At 40.3% G+C, this 12,775-nt stretch overlaps 1 protein-coding gene across 1 annotated transcript in view; it reads right to left on the bottom strand.

Moving 5' to 3' along the window:
• LOC141154851 (interleukin-13 receptor subunit alpha-2-like) overlaps positions 1-12,775 on the bottom strand; it is a 56,973-nt gene that overhangs the window by 7,124 nt on the left and 37,074 nt on the right. The window contains exons 5-9 of the mRNA XM_073641355.1: positions 11,984-12,101; positions 9,364-9,548; positions 8,487-8,632; positions 8,081-8,228; positions 6,059-6,167 (exon numbers count right to left, since the gene is read on the bottom strand). Of these exons, the coding sequence (XP_073497456.1) occupies positions 6,059-6,167; positions 8,081-8,228; positions 8,487-8,632; positions 9,364-9,548; positions 11,984-12,101 (706 nt within the window). The remainder of the gene's footprint in view (positions 1-6,058; positions 6,168-8,080; positions 8,229-8,486; positions 8,633-9,363; positions 9,549-11,983; positions 12,102-12,775) is intronic.

The raw sequence follows: 12,775 nt of genomic DNA, 5'->3' as shown, positions 1-12,775 counted from the left end.
CTCATCTGATGAGTCTTCCATCAGTTCGTCCTCCACTTCTTCCTGGGCTCCTGCACCTTCCTCACTAGTTTGGCTGCTACCATGCGCCCTGGTAAAACCATCTCCCCCACCCTCACATGCCTGCCGCCTTGGTGCTGCCGACCGTCTGGACCTTGCAGATGTTAGCCCTTCCGCATACAACTCCTCCTCCTCTACTTCCTCCACCTCCTCTTGTGCCACCACCTGACTCCGAATTCTGTTTAACATGTGCTCCAGCATGTAAATCACCGGAATAGTCATGCTGATAATGGCATCGTCAGCACTAAACATCTTCGTCGCCATTTCAAAACTGTGCAGAAGGGTGCATAGGTCCCTGATCTGAGACCACTCCTCCAGCGTGATTTGCCCCACCTCTGAATCTCGTTGGCCCAGGCTATACGTCAGAACGTATTGCACCAGGGCTTGTCGGTGCTGCCACAGTCGCTGCAACATGTGCAGAGTTGAATTCCACCGGGTAGGCACATCGCATTTTAGCCGGTGAAGTGGCAGGCCCAACGACTTCTGTAGAGATGTAAGTCGCTGAGCTGCGGGATGCGAACGGCGGAAGTGAGCACACAGCGACCGTGCCCTCTGCAGAAGGCCATCTAGTCTGGGATAGTGGGCTAAAAATTGCTGGACAACCAGGTTCAACACGTGAGCCATACAAGGCACGTGTGTGACATTGCCCCGGCGAAGGGCCGCACCCAGGTTTGCAGCATTGTCGCACACGGCCTTCCCTGGTTTCAGGTCCAGTGGAGACAACCATTCATGAAATTGGTTCTCCAGAGCTGACCACAACTCCTCAGCTGTGTGACTCACATTTCCCAGACATTTCAATGTAAAAAGCGCCTGATGACGTTGAGCCCTACTGCCAGCATAGTAAGGAGGTGTGCAGGATCCCTTCTGCGCAGTTAGAAAGCTTGTGGCATGACCAGACAGGCTTTGGGTGCAGGTGGAAGACCGAGAGGAGGTTGAGGAGGCAGAAGCAGTGGTGGAAAAATGACATAAAGAGGATTGACGCACAACTCGTGGGGACGGCAAGACTTGGACAGCAGCCCCTTGTCCTGCTGTCACCATAGTTACCCAGTGCCCAGTCAGCGACATGTAACGCCCCTGTCCATGCCTACTCGTCCAAGTGTCTGTGGTGAAATGCACCCTGTCACACACAGAGTTTCTCAAAGAAGCGGTGATGTTGTGTGCGACATGCTGGTGGAGCGCAGGCACACCTTTCTTTGAGAAGTAGTGCCGACTGGGCATCTGGTACTGGGGCACTGCGACGGACATAAGGTCTCGAAAATCCTCTGTGTCCACCAGGCGGAAAGGCAGCATTTCTGTAGCTAAGAGCTTGCAGATGGTGAAATTCAACCTCTTAGCTTTCTCATGGCTAGGAGGAAATGGTCTTTTACTTGTCCACATCTGAGGGACCGAGGGCTGGCTATTGTGCTTAGACGGGGTTGATAAGGGTGTCCCCGGCAAACTGCCGGTCTGTGAGGAAGATGCAGGCGGACATGTTAGGTTGCCTTGATCCAAAGGTGGTGCTATCGATGTCGGACAGCGCTCAAGACCAGCTGGTGTTACCACCTCCAAAGAAAATGATGACCTGCCAATCACGCTGGCTGTTGCGGGTAAAGAGGTGGCAGGTCTGCGCCCCAAAACAGGTGTGACTGCTGTCCCCCCAGTCACAGAGGATGAAGAGGCCGCGGATGCACAAGATATGGCAGACGGTGGTTGGCCCGGCCGGCTAGACCGCATTGTAGCACACTGAGCTTCCCACTGCAACTTATGCTTCATGTCCATGTGCCGGTTCATGCATGAAGTACTCAAACTATGTATTTTTTGGCCTCTACTTAGCTTTTGCTGACAAATGTTACAGATAACACGAGTTGGGTCATCTTTATCGATCTGAAAAAATGCCCAGGCTATGCAAGGCTTAGCACCCATGCGACCTGAAGAGCCACCACGACTTGTGGTGAGAGGCAGAGTTGTGTTTGAGGATGCAGTTGTTGACGTGCTTCCAGTACTACGTCTCTGTCCAGGAAGGCGCAACCTGACCTCGTCGTCACTAGCATCTTCCTCCACCTCCTCTGCTGACCTCATCTCTTGGCTGACTGTGGGTTGACAGTAAGTGGGATCTCCGACCTCATCATCATCACCCTGTGCGTTATCACACCCGTCGTCCTCAGAGCCAACCTGTTCCTGCCCTGACAAAAAACTAAAGTTGTCGCTCCAATCAGGTATTTGAGTCTTATCATCGTCTTCCTCATTGTCTCCACCAACAGGAGTTACAGTTTGGGAATGAGGGTCTACATTATGGTCAGAACCTTCTGCGTCTGGTCCTGGATCCGACTCATAAAGATTCTGGGCATCAGTGCAGATCATTTCCTCGTCTGGATTCACAGAAGCGCTGGAGTCGACCTCTGATTCCCAGGCTATAGTATGAGTAAACAGCTCTGCAGACTCAACCATCTGTTCTACCTCATACTCAGACGGGCAGCTGGAGATTTGGGAGCTGTGAGGAAGCAAGTGCGATTTGGGTGACACCTTTGAGGACTGGAGTATTTGTGATGTTGAAGTTGATGTGGAGGAGAGCCCACTTAAAGGAGCACTTGATATCCGTTGAAGCACCTGCTGTTTTTGTGCCTCATCTGGAATTTGTAGCGATTGGCGTGGCCGTAAGAAAGGGATCTTATCACATTGTCCGCTAAAAGAAGTAGACATTTTAGTTTGGCTGGAAGATGGTCTTTCTTCTGCACCTACCCCACGGACACAACCTTTTTTCCCCTTCCCAACACGCCTATTCCCCTTTCCACCAGCAGCAGGCCTTTTTCCACTCATTTTGGTGGTTAACTAATTCACAACTCTGGAGTTGTTTGCACAAAAAAACAATGGATGGTAACCGAGCAGAGCTGAGTGGCCAAACTGTGGTATTAGGCCAAAACTATTGGCTGGGTTAGATGCAGAAAAAAATTATTTTGAATTTGCAACCTGATGGAGGTCAGTATAGATGGACTAATAGACCAAGTCCCACACACTGCTAGAAGCCCAAATATTTTTTCAGAGCTAGATGCAGAAAAAAATTATTTTTAATTTGCAACCTGATGGAGGTCAGTATAGATGGACTAATAGAACAAGTCCCACACGCTGCTAGAAGCCCAAATATTTTTTCAGAGATAAATGAAGAAAAAAATTATTTTTAATTTGCAACCTGATGGAGGTCAGTATAGATGGACTAATAGACCAAGTCCCACACACCGCTAGAAGCCCAAATATTTTTTCAGAGCTAGATGCAGAAAAAAATTATTTTTAATTTGCAACCTGATGGAGGTCAGTATAGATGGACTAATAGACCAAGTCCCACACACCGCTAGAAGCCCAAATATTTTTTCAGAGCTAGATGCAGAAAAAAATTATTTTTAATTTGCAACCTGATGTAGGTCAGTATAGATGGACTAATAGACCAAGTCCCACACACTGCTAGAAGCCCAAATATTTTTTCAGAGCTAGATGCAGAAAAAAATTATTTTTAATTTGCAACCTGATGGAGGTCAGTATAGATGGACTAATAGACCAAGTCCCACACACCGCTAGAAGCCCAAATATTTTTTCAGAGCTAGATGCAGAAAAAAATTATTTTTAATTTGCAACCTGATGGAGGTCAGTATAGATGGACTAATAGACCAAGTCCCACACACCGCTAGAAGCCCAAATATTTTTTCAGAGCTAGATGCAGAAAAAAATTATATTCAGTTTGCAACCTGATGGAGGTCAGTATAGATGGACTAATAGAATGATGCTATGCCCAAAAGATTTTACTTCACTAGGTGCAGTAAAAAAATTGGTATTCTATACACAGGTGTTATATCTTGCAACACAGATAGGCTACTCCACTGACTAACACACTCTGCAATAGGCCAAAAAGGATTAGCTTTGCTAGATTCAGCCAAATGCTGTGAAAAAAACTTGCACAGCACTGGCACAGACCTGCCTGGCAAAAACTGATAGGAACTCATGTAACCTAGTCCTGAAAAGGACTCCAATTACAATTAGTCTTTACTCCCACAACCTATCTATTTAAGAGCACAGACCTCCCTGATAAAAGTCGTAGGAAATGCTGTAACCTAGTCCTTAAAAGGACTGCAATCACAACTATTCCCTGCTCCCATGCTATCTGTATATTTGTGCGAAATTTGGCTTGAAATTAACAAGGTATAGCACACACAGCAACAGCGGTGCCGTCTAACACGCAGCTGCAGCAGTGAGAAAATGGTGGCGACGGGGAAAATGGCTTGGTCTTATAGGGCAAGGACATGTGACATACACTGCCAATCACACATGCCCTTGCTTGTGTGAAAAAAAGCACTTCGCTCCGTGTGTGCGCTGCTGATAGGCTGACAGATTGCACCTCCCCACTGTAAATGCGGGAAAGAGAAAAAAAAATGGAGATCTTCATTGTTCCTGCAGAGATCCATCCCCTGCCCCTCCCCCCGCCCCGCTGTACACTCAAACTGCGTATTAACATTAATTTTCATCATTACTGAGAAAAAATCCAGTTATGATTTTGGTGCACGAACAGTTATCGAACATAACCTCGAACAGCCGAATTTTTCTCAAATTGTTCGTGTTCGCCGACCGGCTCGAACACCGCCCAAAACAGCTCGAATTTGAGATTGGCGAACAGTTCGAGTAGAACAACGCTCATCTCTAGTGGCGAGGATTGGACTGATAATAGTAAGGAGTGGAGATGTTGAAGATGTGAGTGGTAAGGTGAATATAAGGATATTTTTCTCTTTTTTAACCCTTTGATGGCCCTTTACAGGCCAGCAGCCACCATTTTGCTGAATGCACATGAAAGCGAATAACTAAACATTTGAGTAGAGTTAAATTCTACCCTAATTTATTGGGTCATCTATAGTTAATTTTCTTGACAAAAGTGAAAAGAAAAAAAACTTTTTTAAAGTACCCAGTATTAGGTGCTAACTTGTATTTCCCACTGTTCAAAATAGGAGCATATTACATTTAAACAATTCCTAGGGGACTATACTATTAGAAAAATAGCCTCTATGTATCAAATTTTCTGCCTACGTTTAGTGTGTACTCCTGATTAGTGTTGAGCGAATTTGTTCGGCATTTCAAATTTGGGTTCTTGTTCGGGGTTCCGGCTTGTTCATGAATTTGAAATGCCGAACAAATTCGCTCAACACTACTCCTGATGTACTCTAAGAGTGTGTGATTTAATGTCTTTTTCAGGCAGGTCATCTCTGAAAAATCAGCCAGAAAATTGCTAAATGGAGTTAAAAAAATAAATCACCAAGAAATTCCAGTACAAAAAAAACATAAAAATGCTGGAAATAATTTAAAAAAATGATTTAAAAATTTTAAAAAAACACCAACTATCAAAATTTTTTTGAAAAAGCGTTCTAGAAATGGCCCAAAAAAATCTAAAAAAGACACTTCAGAAAAAAAAAACACTGGGGTTTCCTAAAGCATCATCCCCTTGAAAAAGACATTACATGCACATACTCAATGTGTCTATAGTGTCCTCCATAGACAGAGGTCAGAAAAGTGTCCGTCTGGCTCAACAAAAAAATAAAAATGCTATGGGTCTCAGAAAATTGCTACAGAAACAAAATTTTTCACCGTTTAAATAAAAAAAAAAATCTATGCAAGTTTAGTATCGTCATAAACATACTGACCTGTGAAATCATGTTTACGGGTTTTGGTTTTTTTTTACCAAACAAAAAATACTTTAAAGCAAAACCCAAAAATGAATGGCAAACTTGAATTTGTTTTCATATTTTATCCCACTTGGAATTTTTTTCTCATTTTTCAGTACATTGCGCGATAAAATGGATTGTGTCATTCTAACTACAACTCACCCCACAAATAACAAGCCCTCATATTGTTATGTAGATGAAAAAGTCATAAACGTATGGCTCTTTGAATACGAGGAGGGAAAATGGTTACAAAAAAAATGAAAATTGGCTGCAGAGACAAAGGATTAAATAAATAAAAGAAACGGAGTTGAGGTTCAGGAACTTACCTCCTCTTTCTAACTGTGTATACACATGCAACAACACATAAACCTGTGAATACTGTGATCACAGCTGCAATACAGTATAGCCACTTGAGCTCAAGCTCTGAAGGAGGTTCTGAAAGGGAAAACCAAACCAAAAAGAATTATTGTTAATTGGAACATTGCAAGGAGATAAAGTAAAACCATTGGTATCTAAGATTAAAAAAATTATATTGACACTTTATCATATTTTCTACATTGGGAATTTACTGAAATTTTTAAGGGGTTGTCCTATGTTCTCAATCGGGAGCACACAGGCTACAGGCTTCCTGCTTGCTAAGGAGTGGTGCGTTCCTGATTGATTGACAGTTTGATTTAATGGCATAGTTGCACCACTGGCCTGAACTATGCATTTTCCAAAGCTGCAAGCTTTGTTCCAACATCAATGAAGCACAGGGGCACTGAAGCTGAATGGATCAAGAAATCTGATCAGCTTTCGAGCAGATGCTACAAAATAGAGACGAGTTTCTAAGCACTGTGCTCCTTGTCTAGGAATCCGTCCATCACTGATAGACTGCAGAAGTGGCCAGTAACCTAAGCAATGAGCAGTAAACTATAAAATGTAAAATTCCTCCGGAGATGATTTTTAATAACAGATAAATTGCAAAGTTGGTTACTTTTACAAGGACTTTTTAAGAATTTGAGACAACCCTTTAATTTGATTAGCTAGCTCAGGATTGGGTATATTCCCCTCACCCTTATTAGATTGTATTGTACATGCACTTTTGATGACTTTAAAAAAAAATTTTACAGCTATTTAAATAATTTTTGCCTCTTCTTTTGCGATACATTGGACTTAACTTTTATATCATTTTTATATTTTTATTTTTTTATGTTCATATCATGGAAAATTGTAAAGAAAAAGGGGAAATTCCTATTTGTTAGTTTCTTTTTTATGACCACAAAGGACCGCTAAAAACAGTTTAAGTTGTGTTTTCATAAAAATATTTTTATATATTCAACATATCTTTTTTCAAGGTTAGCAGGCAAGGCTACAAACAGTTATTCAGAGTGATGGTGTTATTTGTTTTAGTTTTTTTTTCTCTTGCTTTCTTTATTATTATTTTTTCATTTATTTTGCAAACTGTGCACCAATTAGGTCTTAGAAGACCTTTCAGGTGACGCCTGAACATATTAATTCATAATTTTTATTGCTGATGTCCCCTGTAACTAGGGCTGGTATAGCAAATACAGTTGCAGGGGAAATTCAGCTTGTGGCTGCATAGCAGAGCTGATGAGGTCTCCTAGGACACAGCAGCTCCTGTTTCTTCCCTACACCCAGCAATCACATAATCACTGGGTTCAGAGGAGGAAGTACTGTCAGTACTTCTTAATCTGTAGACACTTGTTTAACATTGTGTACACAATGATCAGAAAGGCAAACATGTTAATAAATCATGTCTGTCTTCTCTGTGGGGAGTCAGCTTTCTACCCCCACAGCTGCACATATTCCTGAAAGCTGCTTAATCTGCATTAACAATTTAGAAAGTCATAGCAGAATAAAGTGTAGACTGCCCAGACATTTATAGTCTTTGGGTGGTCCAGAAGAAATTTTTTTAGTTCTTTTATATTTTATTTTAGTTTGTGTCTAAATTTAGCTTTTTTCATTGCCCAAAAGATTTTTTTATCTTAAGTGTGTGATATTTATAGACTCTATATATAACTAATTAATAAATCCTGAAGACTGACTCATTAACAATCATTAACACATAGCTATCTATGAAAATAAAAAAAAATCATGAATACAAGTACTATAGATAAATGTGTAAACTAGGAGTTAAGAAATTAAAGAGGTTGTCTCAAATTCTTTAATGGTTAAAATTGCAAAGTGCTTGTAAAAGCAATCTACTCTGACATTTACCTCTTATTAAAATTCCTCTCTGTTCTTAAGAACGGAGGGATTTTTAACTCTATTCTGTACAGCTAGGTTTCTTATGTTACCAACCACCTCTGCAGTCTCAGGATAGCCACTTACTATTTAACTATTACCTGTCCAACACAATTCTGGGCTCCAGTCGCTCCAATATCCATCATCAGCACAATATATGTTTGCTTTTCCTCGGACACGTAAACAAGTGTTAGATGTCTCCGATCTTTGAACACTATACTGGCTGCTTTCTTTCTGATTAGCCACAATCTAGAAAAAAAAATATATACGATGTTATAGCTAAAATTTCAAACCAAAATATAATAATCCAACCTCATTTTCCTGGGCTACTAAAATGAGTGAACATTTACAAAATTGGTTATTTAGGGATTCCCTAAACAGGCACATTGTATTTGTATGTAAGGGGATAGCAGTAGTATAATTGGCATTGTAACAGTTGGCAGAATGTAATACAGGTTGTGTATTGGGGCCAAGGAGCAGTTATTAGAAATTACATTTAATACGAACCTGCCACATATCCATTTGGTTTTTGGACTGGATTTCATATTGGAAACAATGAGCAGGAAGTTTGCCCTTCGGTTCCTTCCAGCTCAGAACTAATTCATCAGGTGTGGGCATGGTCAAATTTAAATTTTCTGGTATACCAGGTTTACCTATCAAACACATGACAAATTGGAATTTGTAATTTTCCATGAATGGTATACTGTTCAAAATAAAACATATTTCTATACATTTTCCATAGACTTATCTGTAAAAAATATTTGTGCTGATCAGCAGTAATATTAAAGGGGTAGTCCAGGCTTTTTCTAAAAGTTTGCATTCACTCTAAGTGAGCACACACTTTTTAATCCTGATAGTGTGTGGTATGTACACTGCCAGGATTCACCAGTGAGAGTGACTGGTCATATGAGCTCAAGTGTGTGATTTGCATATATGCAAAATCCTGGATTTATAAATGGGTAGTCCTAGGCTGGTTTCTAAAGTGGCAACCCTAACATTGGTAATTATGCATGCCTTTTGAATGTTATAACAAAACTGTTTCTGTATAACTAACTTAAAGGGCTTTCTCTTTCATCAGTGATTGTAAGTTGTCATCTGAGGAAGAGGTGGCTGCCATTCAAGGAACTGGGGTTGGTGTTACAGTTTGTTCTCTATCTGGCTCATTGAGTGGGGTCAAGAGTTGGATATTTCCCATTGACATGCCCTAACAGGATGACTTTATGGATGTAATGATCAAGGAATTGTGACTATCTATTCCTTCACCACTCTATACTAACCACCATGTGAGCTTGTGTTGGCCTCTAGACACCTAGATGTTTGTCTTGCTGTTCTTGTCCAATAGAAAGTTATTTTACCAATAGGTAATTGATTATTTCTATCTTACCTATATTCTGTGGCTGTAAAATAAAGTATGATGGTCGTATTGGGTCCATGCCTGGAATTCCAGTGACACAAATAAACAGGTCAGAGAACATCTCGAATACATCACTTCCAAAATCACATCCTGTGTTCATTTGATTCAGCATCATGTACTTTCTACACGTCTTCTTCTGAGACATCCCATCTTGCCTTCAAAATAACAGATTGGAGTAAGTATTCACAAGTAGAGAACATATGCGCCAATGTCTATCAATTTCACTGTTTACTCAATAGATACTCAGATCCTTACAGATCCCAACTTTGCCAACTTTTCATGAGTCCAACACATCGACTTCAATATATGGCTCTTTATTTTTATTTAAATTATCTCAGCTCTTTAAGGAGGACCTTTCACCAAACTTTTTTAATTAAATTAATTGCCTCATCAGTGCTGCTCTACTGATTCTGGAATATTTTTTCTTTTTCTTCTGTGCCTCCCTGTTCCAAAGTTAATGCAACTGGGTGTACACCTCAGACCTTCTCTATGGGTTTTAATTGACCAGTGTAAGTGGAGAAAGAGCCAACACACACAGAGAAGTTCTATGGGATAGACCCAGTTGATTGATGGGGAAATTTTTATTATCACTACAAGGGGCACAACTTTAGAATTGAAGGGCACAGAAGAAAAAACACTGTTCCGAAAGTGCAATAGCATTAGTTGGAGGAGGTACTCGGTTTAAATAAAGAAAATACAACGAAAGGTCCTTATTAGCAGTGGTAGAGCAAATCTCCTGCTTTTACCCTCCACCTGAATGAGTTTAGTGCTCCCATTAAATGCTAAGTTCCCTCTGCGCCCAAGCCAAGCTACCCTCAGAGTTGGCTTTAGGCAACCAGATTTTTAGCACTTGACTCTGGAAGTGTTCACCAGTACAACCAATATGTCAGTGTCTATCAATTTCATTATTTACTGTGCTAAACAGGTTCTGTTACCATTGCACAGTGATGGCCTGATTAATATAGGTCTCGTTATTTCTGCTGAATACTACCAATCATCAGCATGGTCTCATTAATTGTATAGTTATTAAATGTATACTGATGGTGTAAGGTATTTGATTGTATACAGTTGTATTTAAATGTGTAGTAGACTATGCTTTTTCAATAATATTGGGGCTCCATGATCACTTTGTATCCAGTCAAATATATCTCAAAATAAAGTCCTTTTTGTCCATATTTGACCAGAATCCATTTGATATAAGTTTGATCTGCTCTCCACGCTGGTGAACTTGAGGTTGGAATATACATAATAACTATTCTGCACTAGCAGTGCTACAGTGTAAAGTATAAGGAATGGGAGTATAGAAAACGATTCAATGTTAATATAAGTATCGAAAGTAGAAGGGAAAGAAATTTAAATTTTCCTTCAAAGAATAGCACATTTGTAAAACGTATTAACCACATGATCTACTATATATTCTAGCAGAATGTAATAATTTTATGGTAAATAGTGATGAGCGAATCTTTTGAAATTCAAATTTTGACCGGGAATTTAATTGACCGTTAATTGAAAGTATTCCAAACGCTTTCAATCACCATGAAAAGACATGTATGACTCTTCTACCTCTCTCTCAATATAAAAGAAATCTTCACTGCTGTGCTGTCACCTATTATTTGAACAGTATCCTCAGTGTTTTATTGCTTTCTCTACTCTATTGCTAAGATGTGAGCTGTGAGGTCCTCTCACTATGCAGATTCAACCCCAATTTGGCTGCTGCGGTCCCTGCCTCTGCTTTTATATTTTCTACGACAGTTCCCTCCTGATTGGCTGTGCTAACTTTTGTGATGTGATAGCTGCAAGGCATAATTGGAAAGCCTGACCAGCCATGCCTGGAATTATGTAAGCTTTCTCTAGCTGATGTAATTTTCTGCTACATGTAAAATTGCTTATGCCCTTTAAGGCAAATTTATGTGAATTGCAAATTGTTCGGATTAAGTAAATACCTAAAAACTTAACACGAGTTATATTCACATCAATTTGATTTGCTCATCATTTCTAAAAAATTGATGCTCATCCCTGGATATATTTTAAAGCCACTGATTTATTTGTTGGTTGGATAAATCCCTAGTCCCGCCATGTATTGTCTTTTTGACCTGACATGAGTCTGTCCTCTCATATTAATCAGGGACATGGCATCAGCTTGGTAAATCTTATTACAAAAAGGGGCCAGAACAGTGTAAATTACTACAAGAAGGGGGCAGGACGGGCAAATTACTACAAGAAGGGGGCAGGATGGGGCAAATTATTACAAGAAGGGGCCAGGACAGGGGACATTATTACAGGGAGGTGGCAGGAGGGGGACATAATTACATGGAGGGTGAACACGTATTTCTTTGTAGGATCTAAAATACTATAAAGACCCCATACATCTGACCAACATGAAGATGGGGGCCAAGGTCCAAATTTTGCATCGGGGCCCATCGGACTCTAGTTACACCACAGGTACTGACTAATAATAATAACTAGCAAAGTTCTTGAAAATCATAAAGAATTAATATACAACGCATATTGGAAATTGATACATTTAATAATCTTCATTGGCTGAAATTAGAACACCCCTCAATGCAAATTAGAGATGACATGCGCTTACCAGTACAGTAGCTCATAGTTCTCATTGCTGCCGATTACACCAGCTTTCCATTCACATTTTAGGTTTTCATATTTATGGTTGATGCACCTGAAGTTTTTCACTTTTGTTTCAGGAGCTCCTGCAGAATAAGGAATTGTCAATTTTTTTTGTATGCTATAAATATCGATATTAGGCAAAAGCAAATCAAAACCTTTCCTGTATAATTAGCGGAGCTGTCTCATTGTCTTCGATACGAGTGCACTGCTCCACTGCCCCCAGCTACTTGCCGTTGGGACTCGGTGCACTTCTGCTTTACTTACAGTTATGACTAGCGGCATTATCACAATTCTGGCACAAAGTGTATGCGCTCCGATACTACTCCGAGCGTCGGAGAAGCTGGATGGATCAGGAACTAACAGATCACTCCAACGATCCAGTTAGCTTCAGAGCAGCATTTACAAACTTTACTGGAAACATCTTGTAAGCACTTAACGTGTTCAGCCACAGTTACTATAGTGAAAAGGTGGCCAGTAACCCATGCGATGACCAGGAAATAATACAATTAAAAATCACTCCATTCTTGAGAACAGTGGGTGTTTTTAATGAAAAAGTATATTGCTCCGTTGATTGTTTTTATGAGGATTTTTCTATTTTACCTCTGAAAGAACATAACTATTGCAACTTGTTACTTGTAATAGAGCTCAATTGATTATTAAATGTAAATTCCCTGAGATAACATAACATTCTTCTATATCTGTAAATGGGAATTACCTGAATTTAGAGTATTAACAGAACTTGTAAAGATCCCCTTTA

Source organism: Phyllobates terribilis, unplaced genomic scaffold (assembly GCF_046119375.1).
Source record: "Phyllobates terribilis strain yellow unplaced genomic scaffold, ASM4611937v1 Scaffold_7__3_contigs__length_470593459, whole genome shotgun sequence".
NCBI lineage: Eukaryota > Metazoa > Chordata > Amphibia > Anura > Dendrobatidae > Phyllobates > Phyllobates terribilis.
Note: the sequence above shows the minus strand (reverse complement) of the source record. Positions and strands in the feature narration are given on the sequence as shown.